This window comes from Stylophora pistillata, chromosome 1 (assembly GCF_964205215.1).
Source record: "Stylophora pistillata chromosome 1, jaStyPist1.2, whole genome shotgun sequence".
Taxonomy (NCBI): Eukaryota; Metazoa; Cnidaria; class Anthozoa; order Scleractinia; family Pocilloporidae; genus Stylophora; species Stylophora pistillata.
Genome location: NC_142519.1, coordinates 10,577,529 through 10,597,718, shown reverse-complemented (window position 1 = coordinate 10,597,718; position 20,190 = coordinate 10,577,529). Strand labels below are relative to the sequence as shown.

Genomic DNA, 20,190 nt, shown 5'->3' with positions numbered 1-20,190 from the left:
ACATAATCTAAAACAATTTATTTCACCACAGAGTACTAAGCTCCTTTAATTTAGTCTGGAATTAAAAATACATCATTTCCATAAATCTTTACATCTGGTTTGTAATGTTGATAAAGTATGATCAGTGCTTACACAATGAACAACCTAATGGATTCCATCAGAGTTCATATTTCATGCAAATTTTTGTTAGCTTGTCTACAGAAGACCTTTAAATGGAGAAACTTAATTAAAAAGTGGTACCAATATCAGGAAGTCTGTCAAGATAATTAAAACCCACTTCAAAAATAAACCTTTTAACTTTATTAAGCCTTTAAGTGTGTTGGGAATTTAAGTAGTTGTTAAAATAATGTTAAGTTAGTTGATACTTTCAGACATTGATGTTTTATTTTTTGTTAGATCTAAAACATTACAACATGTACATGTAACAACTTCTTTCACATCTTAGCTTTATACTTGAAGAATCCTCAAAGAAAAGTCTCGATGCATTATCTGATTAAGCATTTAATACCCACAAACCACAAGAAATTGAATACTCAAAAGGTCATGAGAAATGTAAATGTAAACTTGAAGAATGTATCAACCATTAAGACACTCTTCTGTCTGTCATGTTTTTGAAGTGTCAGTCATGGAAAGTTCTGCCTTTGTATAAATTTTGCAAACCACTTAAATTGTTTTTGGGGGTTGACACATTGTTGCAGACTCAATGGCAAATAATTGTGTGGGAGGAAAAAAACAGCAGGTTTGACTCACTATGAAAGTTTCCTTTTGAGGGTCAAGCCGAAAACTTTATTTTTTTTTCTCCTAAATTACTAGTACTTGTCCCTGGATTTCCAGAATTGTGTAGACATAAAAATCTTCAAAAAGCGTATTGTTTCTCATTTACACGATGATGCTTAATTTTCTTAGAGGGGTGGAGAAAGGCTGAGTAAATCTGTAGGAGATGAAATTACATGTCTTGTACATAGAAGGTCACTTGTTTTATGAGTAAGACATGTTTATAGGTCATGAATCATTGGGCAAAATATATTTTTGTACCAAGTATTTTTAGTATATTTAGTTGTATCCATCTGTCATACTTAGAAGTTTTCCAGAGGCTATTTTCATTTGTGTTTGCATATGATTAGTTTCACTTTGCTGCAGTCTTGTGTTGTATCTTTGTAAGAAAGAACAATACAGATCTAGATAGTTTTCAGGAATACTTCTGTTCATTAAATTTTCAGCTGAACTACATGATGTACAATCATGTCACCACAAAGTTAAAAAAAGTGGTCTCCTGAGTTCAAAGTAGTAATTAAAAGTTGCAGTTTTCTCTATTTTTTGACATGTAGACAATTTGCTTGCTGAGTTTTGGAATAAGTGATCTCATTCTGCACTACTATTTTTCATTGTTAGTTTTTCTTGGGTTGCAGAACTCTAGCAGAAATGTTAAGTGCCACATAAAACTTAATTCCTCTTGCTAGTAAAGTTGAAGCCTATGCCATTGTGCTACAGGCTTCCTAGGATTACCCATCATTTCAGTCCAGTGCCTTAGTGAACTGCCAGTGGTGCGATATCCTAAGATTATTTGGCCAATCATCTCATTTTGTGTGATACGGTCAAAGTCCATAACAGTGAAGACAAATGTTATATCTCTAAGCTTGTCAACTGGAACATAGAATATGAACGATTCATTCCACACAGGATCTTTTGATCTTCTCTTTATTGTTGTTTTCTTCTTGTCCAACCTCTTCCCTCCATGCATGGAATATATTTTAACATATGGATCTGGAAAAATTGCAGAAAAAAATAATGATCAGGTTGAATTGAAACATGTGAGGCACAAATGTGGAAATAATTATTACAAAATGTTGTAAAAAAAAGAAAAAAGCAATTCCCTTGCCTCTGTCCATTTCTTTTCAAAATGTAAGTAATTGTCGAATTTTATAAATCAGACATTCTGTTTTGCTACTGTGCCTTTTATGGTTCCCCTCAGCTATGCAATGCCCTCTAGCATACACTTACTTACACCCAAGGTAGGACATGGACTTACGTAGAGTTAGTTCCTTTAATTTGGGGAACATCAAAACCGTGATGTCTTCTCATGAAATACCTTATAAGAAGTTGAGACCCTACATCTGTGTCAACTATCTCAGAATGCATGATTGTTTAACTTCCATTGCTGTTGAGAATTATACAGTTGTGACTAATTGTTGTCAAATCAGGTTGAATTTTGGCAGGCTTGTAAGTGGCCTAGGCCTTCTCAAGAACAGCAGTGGAAGTTGCACTGAAGATGATAAAGCAGGTTCATTCCTTCTTTGACTTTGCAGCTGTATCAAAGACCTTTCACCTGAACTGTCCAATAATGGGTTTATATCCTACTACCAACCAAATGACCATTGTAATCAAGCCTTACAGCTGTGCATCACAGAAGCCATGCAAGGTCTCATGTAATAATTATTTTAAATGAACCCCTCTACAAAGCAATACTCTCAGATGATTTTTTTTTCTTTAAACACTTCCTCAGTGAGCTGTGTAATTTAAGAACTTCAAGCTTTGTAAGGGTCAAGGACAAACTTGATCATCTCAAATCAATACATGCAATTGTCAAAATTGTTCTCACCACATGACCCAATGAAGTCCATCTTCTTTAGTTTTGAGGCTTTCATGACAACAACCACAATTCTGTTATTTGTGGGTTGGTACATCATGGAGATAAGAAGGTCCCCCAGGTGTTCCTATCACAGAATAAGACCCAGAACCATTATTAAGAAACTTGAAAATCTCTCCCAAATAGAGTTGTATGACATGCGTGGCTATGCTATGAATAGGAGAATTTCTATTTTAATAAAAGGATAGACATCAATCCAATCTCAGACAAGCACTTTTGTTGGTTTCTGTTGCTGTATTTACTAACTTGTAATATACTGGCAATAACACATTTCACATAGATGCATGTTGCATCAGCTGGCATTTTTATGACCTACAGAAATACTCCCAAGATAAGGCAACATGTTATGCTCAGAAATAAATTTTAACAGCTTGTTTATGGTAATAAAGCCATAAATTGTGAACATTGTAATGTATTATGGATGTTTACTGAGGACATAATCTGTGAGGGTTCATTGCCAGGAAACCAACTGAAGATAGAAATATTTTCATTAAATCCTGCTTATTTCATTTGAATTATCTTCCTGTGTACTTATTGTCTTCCATCAATAAGACAAATAAAAGTTTTGGATAGAATGGCCATGACAGATACTTAAATGGAAGACCAGATAACAAAAGAACATTTTTTGTACATCAATCTTTATGTTTAAACAATGCTTATTACTTTTCTCCATTTAGATGTCACTGGTCCAAATTTTCTCAAGGCCTTTTATTATTGTTTGGGTAGCTAAATCAATAGATATTGTTTCATTGTTTTTGTAATACACCCAAGCTATGAGTAATTTACATTTTAAATACCAGTAGTGCACACATTATTTTTGGATTTTGGACAAATTCAAATAGCCATCTTTCAAGGATTAGTGCTTTGTGTGGATTTAAGATCAAAGAAATCCTCTTTTTCTGAAGCTTTTGAATAGTACTGGCACTATATGAGAGTCCATGTTAGCAGATATTTGTTTTAACAATGAAAAGAATTTCTTCTATGCTCTTCTAGAAGTTACCATTCCACCCTAATGGGAACTGGCTCAAAGGGAAACAAAGTATTGGCATATTTTGCACATAAATTGTAGATTAGATTATTTAAATATCAGTTAAGATCTACGTATTTATTTCTTAGATCTCCAATTTTGACTTTATTTTCTCAGTATTTCCTGAAAACACGAGACACTATTACATGGCATTTCCTCTTTCCAGCTTTGCATTGAATTGTCATGAAAAAATGATGACTTCTTTTCAATACAGTGATTATGATCGTAACACATTATGGCCATCCCAGTGTTCAAATAAAATTTGTTTCTTAATGCAGGGAAAAGTGTGTTTTTCTTTCACTCAAATGTTTGAATCTTTTAAAAATTGATCAGATCAATTTCATGTAAAATGTTATTTCACAAATTGGCATCATTTTGAGTTAAATTTATCTCATAACCAAAGAATATTAATTGCAGACCTTCAAATTTCAGTAGGCTTCTTTGGTGAAAAATAAGAAGGCTTAAAATTTCTTTTATCAGAGCCTCGCGACAAGTGGTACAACTCTAAGTTCATGAAAATTGTGTTGTCTCTAGAGCATGTAAAATTAAGAGAAAGAATGCAAGAAGCTACAATTATATATAGTCTTTCAGTAACTATAATCTTACTTTACCTACGTGCAACGGTTAGCCATGTTTTTTTTTTTTTATAAATAATTCACCACTCTTCTTTTTAATGAACAGAATTGTAGGCAAATTTGCCGCAAAATAATCTGTTTCATAGAGTATCTTTTAGGCAGTAACAGAAAAAGGTAAAGCTACTCGAGTGATTTTCGGTCAAGAAAATAGGGATTAATATTCAGTAAACTTCTTTTAATTTCCTCTGGCCGGCGGTAAATGTTGATAAAGAGTATAAATGATGTATATTTTGTGACCGAAAGCTATATTCATATTAACGCAAAGGATGTTTTTTTAAAAAAAAATTATCCTAATACATGAAATGAGCAACGTGCATTAATCAAACTTTTACCAGTTTTGTCCATGAAATTATAATGAAAACATCGTGGATTTGTCATTCATAAAATCTGTCATTAGCAGATGGGTAGTTTACGATAAGACATCAATCTGTATTGAGCAGGTTCTTTGTATTTCGCTTGCGAGAACCTGGTATTATCCCAGTTCACCAAAATTAACACATCGAGCATGGGGATTTAGCAAAACAATTTTATGGCACTAATTAGTTGTACACGTGAAGTGCTAATAATGCGAGTACGACAACGATCAGAACGTTGTGAAAGCCTCTAAAGAAACCTATTTTTCTGGGAAGATAAAAACACTTGTCGAAAACCACGAGATTATTTTTAAATTATTTTTTTTTCCACCGAACAAAGATATTGACACTATACCTGACGTTTACAGGGCTGTAGATCCTTGCAGAAAGTCAGAGTCATTGGCCCCAAGTCAATATCGCTCAACGGGATTTCTATTTCTCCAATGGGATCGTTCCGAGAAAAACGATCATAGTCCAGTACTTGAAGATACAACGTTCGACTCAAGAGCTTGTTATGTGGGAAACCTTCAAATCTGAAAACCTCGTTCCATGTTGGGTTGAGATTTTTCCTCTTAATTCGAGTCTCCATTTTGTGCTTCTTATCTGGAAGCAGCAGAATTTTCACAAACGGGTCGCTGGTTCCGCTAAAATCTTTGGCCGGAAGTCCAGACGCTTTTATAATTTTCAACGTGAGCACCATATCTTGGGAATCGTAGCTAATTGAGAAGTAAACCTTTCCTAGATCCTCTTTAGAAGATGATTGATCGAGCAGAGGGGGCTCTGGTGGGATCACAAAGTTCGAAATATCCGGCTGAGGTGCTTGCACATCGTACTCTTGTGGAGGCGGCTGAGAAAATTTTAGCGATTTTTTCGGATAGCCAGGCGAGTCGATGCGCTTTTCAGGCGGAGAAACATCCGACAGCGTCGAGTATTTCGCAAATGCGCGGTATTTGTGCCCTGGGACTCCATACAGTTGAGAGTCCGAGGATGAATCATAGTCACTTTCTGTGCTCTCTGCATCCTTTTCTGATCCCTTCCAGCATTTGTAACACCAAGAGCAGATCACTACTATAGTTCCAAGAGAAACAATGCTGGCGATTATAGCTATTGCGTTAGGACCGTAAGGAACTGTGGAATGGAAAAAGAAAAGCGTGATGAGAGAGACAGAGTTTATTTATGATATTCAATATGAGAAAAAATATACCAACTTTTTCCTTCTGACAATATTTTGAATTAGATGTATACTTGACCGTTGGAAACGTCCAAAATTGAAGTTAGTTTTGCGCGGTTGTTATTGGTTGTTACCTGTTTAAAAGCTCTTAAATTAGCGCTATTTTTTCTATTCTTTTTTCTAATAACTCGTTCGTAATTCCCTTTGAAATACGAGCGAAATAGAAAACCATTTAAACGCACAAATACATTTCAAGGTTGATTGCTTCCGGAGGAAATTAAGGCCAACGACTTCTAGCGAACACCCAAGTTTTAACGCGATTTCCTATTCTGAAAACAGCGAAGAATCTTTTGTTTCTTTGAATACAACAAGAGAGAAGTTCGTCAAGTGCTCGTAATTTCTACTCTTTATATCCTAACATAAACAATGGCCTTTATAATATCAATGCCGTCGCTTATTTTGCAACACAAAATATACAAATGAGACTCTGAACCTATTTTTTAAGATTAAACGCATCACAGCTGAGGAGTTCAAACTTCGCCCGCCATCAAAGCGAAGGCTTTGTATAAAATCATCATCATCATCGCTGGTAGATGGTAAAACACAAAACTGTTTTGTTAACTTCTCGGCCCTCGTGTTGAATTTGCCAAAATTAAATTCAAAGCGCGACTTTTATAGTTACTCGCCTGTGTTCTCTTGAGAAGTGTGTTGATGGATACTAATCATCTTTCAGCGTTACTTCTAGGCATTTTTCTTAATTCTCCGCAACATCCATTGATCTAGAGCTTTGACATGGCCGATTCCACTGATCGACCACTAAATTGTCGTTGCGATACCTTTGAAAGAGTTTTAATATTTTTTTGACTTTTTCACCTCCGCATAATCATTAACTTTACTTTCGCCATGGCAACCTAAGCTTGATTGGCAGAAAGATAATGGAAGGAATTTGCAGCCAAAGCGGAAAAATCGCGCCAAATTTGCATGTCTGTATGAGTGTTAACTGAAACACGTCTTTCGCGAACTACTTGTCGTCGGTTTGCCCTCCAGCGCCTCATCTCTGCGGGGCAAACTGTAGTCAACACTTCGTCATCAAACTCTCATTGAAAAGCTTTTAGTGGCAAATTTTCTCCATCACGTTTCATGGTCGCCTGGGAATTTATGATATGTTCTTTGAGGTGTTCTGCTAATTTATAGCGATTCATGCGATGCATAACAACCAGAGGTTACACCAAAATTCCGCCTTCCTTACACTCACTGACCCATGAAATGTCAACTCTTCAAATAGTACAGAGATTGTCGAGAAACCTCTTAGACAACTAACCGTTACTATCACTTATTAGTCAGTCACTACAGTTCGTTAGACATTCGTTCAGAAACATTCATTGAGGTATCTCTCAGAGGCACGATAAATTCCATTCACTGTCGTGGGCGTAAACGTTATTGAAAACAAGTAACGGAGCTCGTCAAAGGAAAACAATATCCATCGAGACATTTATTCCTCCCAGAACTGACGTAGTTGTGAGGTTCCGTGTGCTCGAAGACTTCGTAAACATATGTAAACAGCTGTGTGAAAACGTAATTATAGATTTCTCGCCTCCTTACGATTCACCCCCATTAAGACGAATATTCATGCGCCCCCAACTAACAGGAGCCTCCCCCTTCATTACATTATTTGTTTTTGTCCTTGTTTTTTTGTTGGTTTTTTTTTTTTTTTTTTTTTGCTCCTTCTGTATATATATTTTGTTTTTGTGAGTTTTTTTTAGGAAGTTTCACTTAAACAGTGTAAGTTATATTTCTTGACTAACGTCCAAGCGGATAATCAAGATCATTGTGTTGACTAAGTGTCGTAGATGGTGCCCTTTTCTTATGTCGTGTCACCACATCGGCAGTTTATATCGAATTTCACTCAACTACAGCTTACACGCGATTGCTTAAAAGTATTAGCAAGGGCAATTCCATCCGCAGCCTCCTTTCATTAAATCATTTTGTCTTTTTAGTTCAGGGTGAATAAGTTTCAGTTCAGGATGAAGTAGTATCAACTAGTAATTTTTTTTCTCAGAAACTTCGTTGTATGTATTTGACGCGTGTTGCCGTTGATCTTCTAATCCATGCAAGCGATATTATGAAAATTACAGCTTGTTCCTGATTGAATTGAGCCCTTGCAATGTGAGCTTAATCCGTCTTAGAACCTCATGTTAAGATCTCAACCGACAATCGGCTTAAAAATTTCAATTTAGTTCAATGATATACTTTTCTCTGCAGAGGAGACAATAATTATAAAAACCTACCAATAAAGCGGTACCAAACAAAGGCGTTATTCTAGGCAGAAGGAACGAACTGCAAGTTCGAATGAAATAATTATCAACAGCCAAATGCCCAAGAAGATGGTGAATTTATCAGTCATTGTCGACTCGTGTAAGACCAAGCTTGATCTGGATAGAATAAACTAAGAGAAAGAACAAGTGTTAAGGCACAAAGGGAAAAACAACGTATTATACACGTACGAGACAAAAACAAAAGCTCTATAAAAGCGGTACGCTGGATGAGCCCGTTAAATAAACTATTCTTAATTTGATCGGCCAAGATCCCAGCCGGACGATACTGGAGCAGCAATCTGGTTTTCGATGCAAGAGGAGAGGTAGATACTAGATAGATAGATAGATAGATAGATAGATAGATAGATAGATAGATAGATAGATAGATAGGTATAGATAGATAGTATATAACGAAACACATGGCAGTCCAGGGGCTGAATCGTATATTTACAAATTCATAACCTAATGATAATAATATGATAATGTAACATGATGATACTATTCTAAAATGTTTAATTATATTTTTAAGTGCCCAATTGGTTTTGTGATACTGTTTTGTAGGTGTGCCAAGGTCATTAGGCCGATAATGACTATGATTTGTGCCGAGACCAATGAAATCGGAGGACCGTTTATGGCAGTTTGGCCTTAATAATAAACTTTATTTACCCTGCAAAAAATGTGTCAGCAATTCCATAAGGAACCGCTGGTATTAATACATGTGCAGCAAAGTAAAACTATTAAAACTATTAAAATGGAAGATTATATTTAACAATTATTCCACGAACGCGCGATGAATATGAGATGATAGACAGCTAACGAGGCGCGTAGCGCCGAGTTGGCTATAATCATCTCATATCCAACAAGCGCGTAGCGCCGCCGAGTTGGCTATAATCATCTCATATCCAACAAGCGTGAATGGAATAATTGTTTTATTAAAAAAACGCCCCCGAGATATTAGACAAATCTCCTCGACTTAATTTTGTAAGAAGAAACCGGATATTACAATGTACAGATATTAGATTATGGTATATTGGCTCATATGCCAATAAAAAGGCGAATAGGCTCCTTGCACTAAGAAGTCACGTGATCTTTTCCGCCATGTTGGAGGGCAAGCAAATCGGTTGCTACGGGAAACAATGGCTGCCTTGTGAGACGACGAAATGTGAGTGTCGCAAATATTTGCTCTACTTGCTTCTTTGTTTCGGAACAAAACGATCTTTATCCACTATGAACTCTCAAAAAGAGCGACTGTAATAGTAGCAGACCTACTGATGTATTTGATGTGTCGGAAAGCTCCATATTTGCTCGTGTTTTCGCGTTCGTATAATTCGCACTTTGCCAACTGGTATGTAATATAATTTTTTTTTAACTCCCTTTCAACGCCGGTTTTGTCTATTTTTTAAGTTGATATTGTTAGGCGATGATAGTCGAGTCAATGTAGTTTCCAGAATGGTAGCGAATAAAACATTTCTGAGTGAAGGTGAGAGAAAATAAGTTTGTTTACTTGTATCCTTACTATTTACTGGTTCTATTTCAGATAAAGAGATCACAGTGTTGTGGAATTTTAGATCTTTTGGAGCCTGATAATAGTGTGATGGCTGATAAGGGTTTTAATATTGATGATCTGTTATGTAGTAAGGGGGTAAAGCTAAACCTTCCACCATATCTTTTAACTCATGCACAGTTTTCACCAAAGGAAGTCAAAAAAACAAAAACCATAGCCAAAGTCCGGATTCATGTGGAGCGGGCCATACGCCGAATTAAAGAATATTATCTTTTCGACAACGAAATTCCTTTGTCACTTTGGGCACTGTTAATCAGATGTGGACAGTGGCATGTTTGCTTGTAAATTTTCAGGGACCATTAATTTTGAAAAATAATCTGTCTTAGCAGGTGCCACAGGGTGTTATCATTAAATACATATTACAGTGATGTAAGTGTTCTCACAAAAAATAGTTAAAGTAAAACATGTCAACCTTATCTTTACATTCTTGGGAAAAAATAGGATCAAATACTGTTCTTTGGCAAAAAAACAAATCATCATTGATGCAACAGAAAAAGTCACACCAATCCAGGCCAGAAGTACCTAATTGGCATTGTACTTGTAAATAATATGCATGTTTCTTGTTTAGGATTAATTCATTTGAAATGGGGTCATTCTTAAGGTGGCTCGATAGGCCAAAAAATCATAAAAACTTCATATTTTTGGAAATAAGTTTCTGGGCACCAACAGTCATTGTAGTTTCAAGAAAAGTAAGTCTTTTGTAATTTTTCCCATGGCTATTGTATGTTTTTCAACTGTTTTTGGATCTGTTTGAGCGGTTGCTATGGAAACCAGCATTGTTAACGCGTCGTTTTCCACCAAAAAAAGCCAATGATTTCAAAGAAATCTTCACAGGAGTGACCAGAATAGATTTCAGGGGCCTGGTAAATAGTTAGGCCCTAAATGAGGACATTGTGTGCTGATACATGACGTACTTGGCATGAGAAAAACGTGTTCGCTTGTTTACGATCTATCTACTGAGAGTTGAAGCGAATTATGCCTCCAAAAAGGAAATTTAGGAACGTTAGAAGAAAAAAAAGGAGGTTTACAGGCAACAAGTATACTAAGAAAAGAAATTCTGAAGAAATGGAAGGAACTGATGATCAGGAATCAGTGAAAGAAAGCGAGGAATCAGACATCACCGATATCGAAGATGAAAAGATTCCGAAAAACATCACACGGAATTCTGATCGTACTAAATCGATGCCTGCTACCCTGAGAAAGTTGGACGATAAGTCTAGCGATTCTGGAGACCCTGAAAACGATGAGGAGGAAAAGATGGCAAGTATAGAGGGTTTTCGTTTGATTGATATCTCTGTACTTGCTTCAGTCTTCGAGTCATTTTGGTGTCCGATGTGTAAATATGGCCACGTCACGTTCGAGGAGGATTGCAGCGCCAAGATGGGTTTTGCTACTCTTTTTGTGCTAAAATGCACATCCCAAAAGTGCAAATACTCGAAGAGGTTTTTTTCCTCTGCTAAAATCGAAGGGAGTCAGGCTTATGAAGTCAACCGAAGAGTTGTCCTTGCTACAAGGAACATTGGAATTGGACACCAGAGTCTTGTAAAATTCGCTGCGGTGATGAACATGCTACCGCCCATGAACGAGAACTCTTATCGAGATCATGTTGCCACAATTCGCAATTCTGCGGAGACTGTAGCCAAGGAGAGCATGCAAAATGCAGCTGAAGAGGCAAAAGAATTTTATGAGCCAGGAGAAGATGGGGTCTTTGACATTGGAGTGTCAGGGGATGGAACTTGGAGAAGAAGGGGGTACTCTTCAGCTTATGGGGTCGTCACTGCAATATCCACAGTTACTGGTAAAGTTCTCGATGTGGAAGTAATGTCCAAAGAGTGCAAGGAATGCATGGTTTGGAGAAGCAAAGAAGGAACTGTTGAGTTTCAGGAGTGGTGGGAAGGACACCAGCATCTTTGCCAGGCAAACTATTTTGGTTCTTCGGGGTCGATGGATGCTTCTGGAATGCTTGCCATATTTGAACGGTCTGTTCAAAACTACTCTGTTCGTTATACAGAATTTCTTGGGGATGGAGACAGTAAATCCCACAAACTTATTGTTGAAGAAGCCGTTTATGGGCCTGTTGAAGTAAGAAAATTGGAATGTGTGGGCCATGTCCAGAAACGTTTGGGGTCGCGACTTCGCTCACTGAAGAAGAGAACTGGTCAGACACGTCTTCAAGATGGAAAGTCAATTGGCGGAAGGGGCAGGCTAACAGACAATGTCATTGATAAACTGCAAGTATATTATGGGAAAGCCATTAGGAACAATACTCATGATATCCAAGCTATGGAGAATGCTGTAATGGCAATTTGGCATCATACACAGTCAACTGATGATAGCCCAGATCACGACCTGTGCCCCCCTGGAGAGAGTTCATGGTGTGGCTTTCAAAGGGATGTTGCACAGGGGACCTCTGATTATAGACATAACCATCCCCTTCCAACGGCTGTGGCTAATGCCATCTATCCCACCTTTGAAGCCTTGAGTGAGCAAAGTCTGCTTGCACGCTGTCTACATGGTGGTACGCAAAACCAAAATGAGGCCATCAATGCCCTTATCTGGCAGCGTGCTACAAAGGAAACCCACTCTGGGCTAGCAGTGGTGGAACTTGCTACCTTCTTGGCAGTCTCACATTTTAACAATGGCACTATTTCTATCATTTTAGTTCTTCGAAACCTGGGAATTGACCCAGGATTTCATTGCATCAAAGCTTGCCGAAAGCAAGATCATAATCGAATTCGCCATTCTCGCCGTAAAAGCTCTGAGCAAGCCAAAAAAAGGAGAAAACAGATCAGAAACTTCAAAAAAGGTTACAGTGACACTTTAGAGGCAATAGAAGGACAACAGTATGGTGCTGGTGCCTTCTAACATTGTTTTCAACTCTTGACTGCTTGCCCAATGATCTTGTGAACTTTATTTGCTATTTTCTAATTTTCCGTATTTCAGAGGTTTTGAAACCTTGTGACAATAATATCTCAAAAAATATTTACGATAAGTAGATCAAATTTTCACAGCATCTCAAGTGTCAATAGCTGTGTGCAATGACCTATTTTTATAGTGTTTGGACTTCTCACTCATGGGTTATGCCTTGTAAATTGAAGTGTAGTCAGGGTTATTTTTTGGTCTTTCTTTGTTGAGAGCTAATTCATGAATGCAACATAGTACTTACCTCAAAGTAGGTCATTGCACAGCTGTGATACAGTACAACAAGCACCTGAAGTTTTAGCTCTATAGCATAAAGCAGAGTAGAGATATCTTTGCCAAAAAACATACCTATTTTTGTCTCTCGGAATTGGGTGTGGCTAGAATAAATGGTGTGGCTCCTCTGAATTTTATGGAATGCTCTCCTAACTTAGTGGAAAGTAATGGGTAAGACCTATTTAAGTTTGTGGCACAAGTATAATGATATGATTTAAAGTTTAAGTGTTGGTAAAATTGTTGCCAAAATGAGCATTTTTAGACTATCGAGCCACCTTAAGGTAAGCCACATCATGTAAGTTGGTTGTTCCTTCCTGGACAATCTTTGTCTCAAAGAAGCCATAGGGACTTGATGAACCATTTTGAGCTGCCTCAATATCTTAAACCTTCCTGTCTGGAAGACTTCCAAGCCAGGGGCATTTTGGATTATTACCAGACCACTTGAGTACAAGTTTACTATCCCTTTCTTTGCTTTAGTGGCATATATGGATGCTGCTCTTCCCCCCATTTCTATAGCGGGTTCATAGCAGCTGTCTGTACAAGCCTAGATGGCTGAAGTTGTTTAACAAGAGTATCAAAATTAGAAATTCTCTTTGCCACTGTTCCAAACTTGCTTGCAGTGATTCTTTTTTTTTTTTCTTAATGAATGCCAAAGGTCACTTTCATCCTGTTCTCTCATTTTTTCTTCTAAAGCATGTACCATCTCTAAAGTGACTGACAGTGACTCTAACTTTGCTGATTTTTCACTGTTCAAACAAATTGACTCATTGTTCTTAAACCTTTAACCTGCATTAGGAAGGGGTAGCTTGGGGAATGAGGTGTGGGCAGAACCATTTATGACATATTTTTCTGTGAGCCTTTGTTGGTAAGATATTACAGACCCCTTTGGCACCATTCCAAATTTGGTTTGTACAGAAGGAAGATGTGAGCTTGCAAAGTTTTCCAGATCTGGTAACAAACTCCACAGCAAAGGCTCAGGATTTAGATTTTTGAGTTTAGCTTTTTGATCAGGGCTCAGAATATGATACTGGGATGCAGGTGAGTACAGAGTGGTTTTAATGAATTTATTATAGTTTGCACCCTCCTGAGGCATCTTCACCATCAAGGTGTCCACGCATTGAGGATTTATGTGCTTCCCTCTGGGAACACTCCATCACTGCGCCATCATAGTATATGTCAGATCATCAGGTAAGCTCTTTAGCCCAAGTTGCTTAAAGTGTGACAAGTAAAAAAGATGGCCCACAACATGGTGACAAATCCCTCCAACACCTGCTACACAAGAACACTTTCCAGACACTTGTTTGATCCATACCAATTATCCCTTGAAGGGAATGTGGTGTTTCATTTTCTTCATCGATCTGTAGCATCTGGCCGAAAAAAATGCCTCCGAGTCACTATATGTAACTGAAATTTGTAAAATTAATTAGGATCAGTCTTTACCACTTTTTAAGGAATGGTTTCATAACATGAAAGGCGAAAACATCAGCAACTTTCAGGAGAGTACACCAATTTATTTACCAGTGCACTTACTTTTGATGTTATGGAGATATCCTGGTTCTGCAAAATATTTGTAAACGTTTGCAGTGCTTTCACAACCCGTTTAACGTGTTGCATATTTCTCTACATCAATGAAGGTTATACTCGGTAAACGTAAGGGTCCACACTTGGATTACTGAGAAAATCAGTCCAATCAAACAAAGCTAAATAGCGTCAACCTCCGGTAAGTTTCGCATTTTGTAGACATGCAACTAGACTACAATTCTTGACAATCTTTACCTAACCCAAAGAAAGAGCAGAACTCTTGCGAAAAATCGAATAAATGAATGAATGAATGAATCAGTTGATAGGATTAAGCTTAAATAAACTTTCGCCTGCCATTCGTTCGTTCCCGACGCGTTAGAAGTAAAAGTGAATACAAATGTTCGATCACAGAAGCTCTTTGGGCATTATGCAAATTTGACGAGTGGACAAAGATCGTTTTGTTCCAAAATAAAGAAGCTAATATTGAAAATATTTGTGTAACTGACCTTTCGTGACCCCACGAGGCAGCCATAGTTTCCCGTAGCAACTGATTTGTTTGCCCTCCAACATGGCGGAGAAGATCACGTGACTTCTTAGTGCAAGGAGCCTATTGCATTATCCAGTGATCCAGTTTTTAATAAATATATATATATACATACATATATACGATATAACTATCGAAGGGTCATAAATTTTGAACTGATTTTTGAGATATAAAAATATGGATACTTCCATTCCACCGTGTCAGTTACACAGTTCAAAAGCAATGATTCGTTTCGAAACTATTGTTTTTGGTAACACTTCTGCTAATTGATTAAAAAACATACTTGCCACTTTTTTTAAGATTACTGGAAGGTAATTATCATCATGAATGAACTAGTTATTTTTTTTTCCTCTTTTTTAACAGGGATGTGGATAAGCCCTGTGAACTTGGTCAATTTGGACCGACTTCCCTACAATTTTCCGAGTTACGGAATGTGGATAAGCTCTCTGAGCCTGAACCGACTACCTTACAATGTTAAGAATTGCATGGATGTGGATAAAGCTCTATGAACTTGAACCGACTTCCCGACAATTTTTCCATGTTACGGGATGTGGATAAGCTCTCTGAAACCTAACCGACTTCCTCACAATTTCCAGAGGTACAGGGATATAGATAACCCCCCTAAAACCGGACCGACCTCCTCTCACTGTAGTAATTTCCAACTGAGAAAAAACAAAGGTGAAAAACAGTAGATCAAGAATAAGCACGACCCCGGCGAGCTTGTGGCTTTAAATTTTTATCGTGTTTAAATAAAGGTCATCCATCCATCTATCCAGCATAATAGGTTACAGGGTCGGTGTATCCGAGTGTTCCATCTGATCTAAGATTTGTTCAAATAAATGCGGTCATGTTTAAGAGTTCCTCTCTTAAAAAAATTATACTTTAAAAAAAGTTATTAAATACGTGGGCCAAAATACTTCGTGGCTGTCATGTCACAATGTTTCGGAATTTTCCAGCAAACTCGTTGAGCATCGCACTGGAAGTCCCGTTGGCGAATTCAAGTCCTCCGTTCCAACGATCTCATTTGTACAGCCCGTTTATAAAAACCCTCTATTTCACTTTCAAGCTGGTCTTAAAGGCTGTTAAATGAAAATAACTCGAGTGCATGGAGTCTCTAACCAATTAATTTTGTTATATGATGTCCTTTATTATGTCCTTGACTGACCCTGTATATTCCTCACCCTCGCTGTCACACCTGCATTCATAAAGTCAAAACTATTTGGATCGAGTAGTAGTGCTCTTCCTGATTTCATTAATAAAATGCCCTGTCGCAGTGACAATTACCTGAGAGTATACTGAGTAAGACCCCATGACCACTCTGGCTTCAAATAGTCTCTCTGTTTGATTTGCACTTAGTGTTTTATAGTTTTGGCGCCAGAGCGTTGTCCCAGGGAGTCTGGGGACCAACCCCTCTTTTTATTTAAAGTCGCGAAGAATCCAATATTCAAAATAACGGTCAGCCAGAGATCACGAAAAGATCTATAAGATGTATGGAATGTCCTACGAATTGTAAGTTAAATTTCGTTAGACTCTCAAATGTTATTCAATACTTAAAAAAATCTGTATTTGTTTTTTAGTTTGACTTGCTTCCTCTGGCAACCAGAACAAAAATAAACGGCCACCATACATCAGAAACCTTCAAAGCTACAGTAACGCTTCAAAACGAAAGCGCGAATCACTGTTAAAACTTTCAGTAGCTCCGTTCAAAGGCCAATTTTTCAAATGACCCTAGCTACTACTAACGGTATCGTTATGAAGCAATCATGCGTGGCAAAATAAAACCGCTTTGATAATTTGCTTCTATCCTTTCATAGGATCTCTGCCAGCTGAAATGTACTCAAACTAAGAAACTTAATCACTTGTTGTAAAATTCCTAGCCTTGTATACATACGTCTCATACAAAAAAGATATGATTGATTTTATTCGTTATACTTATTCACCCAGGCCAACCAATCAGCAGGATACATATACTTTTGGGAAGTTCAGGGAATAAATGATGACCGGTCCCCAAATAACTGCCTAAAATTCCAGTAATGCAGATATGATTTCAAATTTCAATGGTAGTAGCACTTGTAAGTGGACAGTACTTTTGACGAAACCATTTTCAAAACAGCTTTTAGTATAGTATGAAGAAAGGGAGCAAGTTGTAAAGAAACTGTGGTGCTGCGGCGGTGGGAGTAACTAGAAAATTTGGTTTTATCAACTGAGTTGATAAAGTAAATTAGCCACTGTAAAGAGTTTCAAAGCTGACGTTTCGATCGCTAGCCCTTCGTCAGAAGAAGGGCTAACGCTCGAAACGTCAGCTTTGAAACTCTTCACGGTGACTAATTTACTTTAATTTACCTGTGGTCCTTTCAATCAAACGAGAAGAGACATGGCGCCAAGAGGGTTGGTTGGCATCTCGGCAGCTCTTTACTTATTTCACCTTCTTTGCTTTATTTTGCCGGTAAACCGGCATAAAATATTTCGACATGGCAGTCTGCTTGGTGAAGAACCTTTGGACGGATTAAACGAGCGCTGGAAAAGCGACTTCAAGGCAAAAATAGCTCAAACTGCGCTGAATGAGTTTGCAGCTCGAGCAGTCGATATGGCGGGCAACCATAAAGTCAAACTCTCAAAGCACACCACCTCTACTTTGGCCTATTGCCTATGCTTATCGCTACTCTTGTCCAGTGGCAATGTTGAGCGAAACCCTGGTCCAAAATCAACTTCTCAAAGTGGAAACTTCAAGTTGAGTACGGTAAAAGGCTTAAGAATTTGTAATTTGAATGTGCGAAGTCTTGTCAACAAGATGGATGAGATCCGAGTTTTTTGTGAGACCCACCTACCGCACGTTCTGTCCCTAAACGAAACTTGGCTAGATTCATCAATCAGTGACAGTGAAATTCAGCTTCCCGGCTACTCACTTGTACGAAGAGATAAAACTCGCCGAAATGGTGGTGTTCTCATTTACATTTCCTCGAACCTCAATTACAAAGTTATTCAAGAATTTGAAAATGATCAACCGGATATTCAATGCCTTTGGATGGAAATAACACCTCCAAAATCTAAAGGTTTTATTTTCTGTTCCTGCTACCGCCCACCGAATGCGGACAACGTTGCAACTTACGTTGAGGGCTTGAGAAATATGTTAACAGTAATGGCTGATCGGGAAAAGGAAATTGTCATTACCGGGGATCTGAGTTTCGACCTGAAACAGTCGAATAAACCTGCATCTACGAAGCGCTTTATGAACATGGCGAAAGAGTTTAGTCTGCGGCAGATTATTGACAATTTCACTCGCATAACTGAAAATTCAAAGACCCTGATCGATTTATTTTTTACCAGTCGTCCGGATCTATATGTCTCCGGGGTAATACCAGTTGGCTTTAGTGATCACTCCGCAACATATGCCGTCCGTAAATTACATCGTTTGAAACCGCCTCCCCCGAGGATAATTGATACCCGGAATTTCAAGCGTTTTAATCGTGATGCTTTCATTGAAGATCTAAATAAAGTTCCATGGTCATTGATAAATTCCTTCGCAGATGTTGAGGACGCATGGGACTCATTTAAACACCTTTTTTGTGAAGTAGCCGACACCCATGCCCCAAGAATCCGCGTGCGAGTCAGGGGAAATAAAGTACCATGGCTGACACGTGAGGTAAAACATCTAATAAATGAAAGAGACCGCTTTCATAATCTGGCATTGAGGTCAAACAATGAGCTTCATTGGAGCTCTTACAAGCGCTTACGCAATGTTGTGACTTTGAAGCTCAGAAAAGAGAAAGAAAGATATTACAACGAACTGTTCCAGGAGACAAGAGGAGATTCCCGTGGGACCTGGAAAAACCTAAAACGGCTACTCGGAAATGGCTCAAAGAGTAGCAGCGCTACTGCTCGTACAGCTAATGAAGCAAAAGACAAGTGTAACACCTTCAATAGCTTCTTTGTCTCTTGTGCCGAAGATTTAAGGTCGATCCACCGATCAACCGCGCGATCCTTTTCCAAATGGCTACCGCAAATTGTCCGCCCAGAAAAATTTAATCTACGAAAGATCACCGTGACGGAAGTTAGAAAGGCTCTTAAAGATTTAAAACCGAAGAAAGCTACAGGTGTTGATGGTATTCCATCCCGTCTACTAAAAGACGGATCAGACGCCCTGGCCTATCCACTATCGCTCATTTTTAATTTAACTATCCAACAAAACGTTATCCCTGCAGAATGGAAAAAAGCGAAGGTGACCCCTTTACACAAATCAGGTTCAAAAGATGACCCAAGAAACTACCGCCCCATATCGGTATTACCAGTGGTATCTAAAGTCCTAGAGCGTTTAATCCACAAGCAGCTTGCAAGTTTTTTTGATGATCATAACTTGCTCTGTAAATTACAGTCCGGTTTTAGAAGAATGCACTCAACTGAGACGGCTGTAACTTATTTCGCCGACGAGATTCTCCTGAATATGGATAAGGGCCTTGTTACTGGTTCTGTGTTTATTGACCTGGCAAAGGCTTTCGACACAGTTGACCATGACATTTTGCTCAGAAAATTAGAGTACTATGGTATATGCGAGGAAAGCCTTCTATGGTTTAAGGACTACTTTACGGGAAGAAAGCAGTTCGTGCAAATTGATTCTCATTCATCTGAAGAGCTTGCTATAACTTCTGGAGTGCCACAAGGGTCCATCCTCGTACCCCTGTTATTCATTGTCTACATTAATGATTTACCACGTTGTGTCAAACACTGTTCTGTAAATATGTACGCTGACGACACAGTTTTATATCTTGCTGGCCCAACAGTAGACAATTTAACTTTTACTTTAATCAAGATCTTCAATGTCTATCTGACTGGCTAGAAGACAACAATCTTGTTCTCAATGTTTCAAAAACTAAGTGTGTACTATTTACATCTCGAAGGCATAAAGAGCGCGATTGTATTTTAAATCTTAATCTTATCGGAAAGCTCATTTCTTGCGAAACTACTTTTAAATACCTAGGCGTGGTGTTCGACAATTTTATGACTTGGAAGGCTCACGCAGACTATATGTGTAAAAAGGTGGCGTCAAGAGTTAGTATTCTGGGCCGCATTAGAAGTTTCGTCACAAAAGAGGCAGCAATACTTGTTCATAATACCTTAATTCTTCCCTTATTTGATTACTGTGACATTGCCTGGAGTAACCTTTTACAACAAGATATAGATCGACTACAGCGCTTACAAAATAGATCTGCACGGATTATTA

The 20,190-nt window shown here is 38.0% G+C and overlaps 2 protein-coding genes, 1 long non-coding RNA gene and 1 pseudogene across 4 annotated transcripts; 2 read left to right on the top strand and 2 right to left on the bottom strand.

Annotated features, from left to right (window-relative positions):
* Nucleotides 1–3: 3 nt before the first annotated feature.
* Nucleotides 4–6,750, bottom strand: LOC111322042 (synaptotagmin-7). Its single transcript, XM_022925079.2, has 4 exons — nt 6,520–6,750; nt 5,018–5,790; nt 2,600–2,714; nt 4–1,764 (listed from the first exon to the last, which is right to left on the bottom strand). Exons 1-4 carry the CDS (start codon nt 6,557–6,559, stop codon nt 1,457–1,459), a joined length of 1,236 nt encoding a protein of 411 aa, XP_022780814.1. The 5' UTR covers nt 6,560–6,750; the 3' UTR covers nt 4–1,456.
* A 2,212-nt stretch (nt 6,751–8,962) lies between these two features.
* On the top strand, nt 8,963–15,830 carry LOC148741184 (uncharacterized). Its single transcript, XR_015992477.1, has 2 exons — nt 8,963–9,310; nt 15,336–15,830. It is a non-coding gene; the product is annotated as an uncharacterized LOC148741184 (long non-coding RNA).
* On the bottom strand, nt 10,051–15,163 carry LOC148741185 (uncharacterized; annotated as a pseudogene). Its single transcript, XR_015991241.1, has 4 exons — nt 15,158–15,163; nt 14,438–14,570; nt 13,183–14,311; nt 10,051–10,307 (listed from the first exon to the last, which is right to left on the bottom strand). The product of XR_015991241.1 is annotated as an uncharacterized LOC148741185 (transcript).
* LOC148741186 (uncharacterized) lies at nt 10,356–13,039 on the top strand. Its single transcript, XM_088735943.1, has one exon. It carries the CDS (start codon nt 10,688–10,690, stop codon nt 12,575–12,577), a length of 1,890 nt encoding a protein of 629 aa, XP_088592069.1. The 5' UTR covers nt 10,356–10,687; the 3' UTR covers nt 12,578–13,039.
* Nucleotides 15,831–20,190: the final 4,360 nt, after the last annotated feature.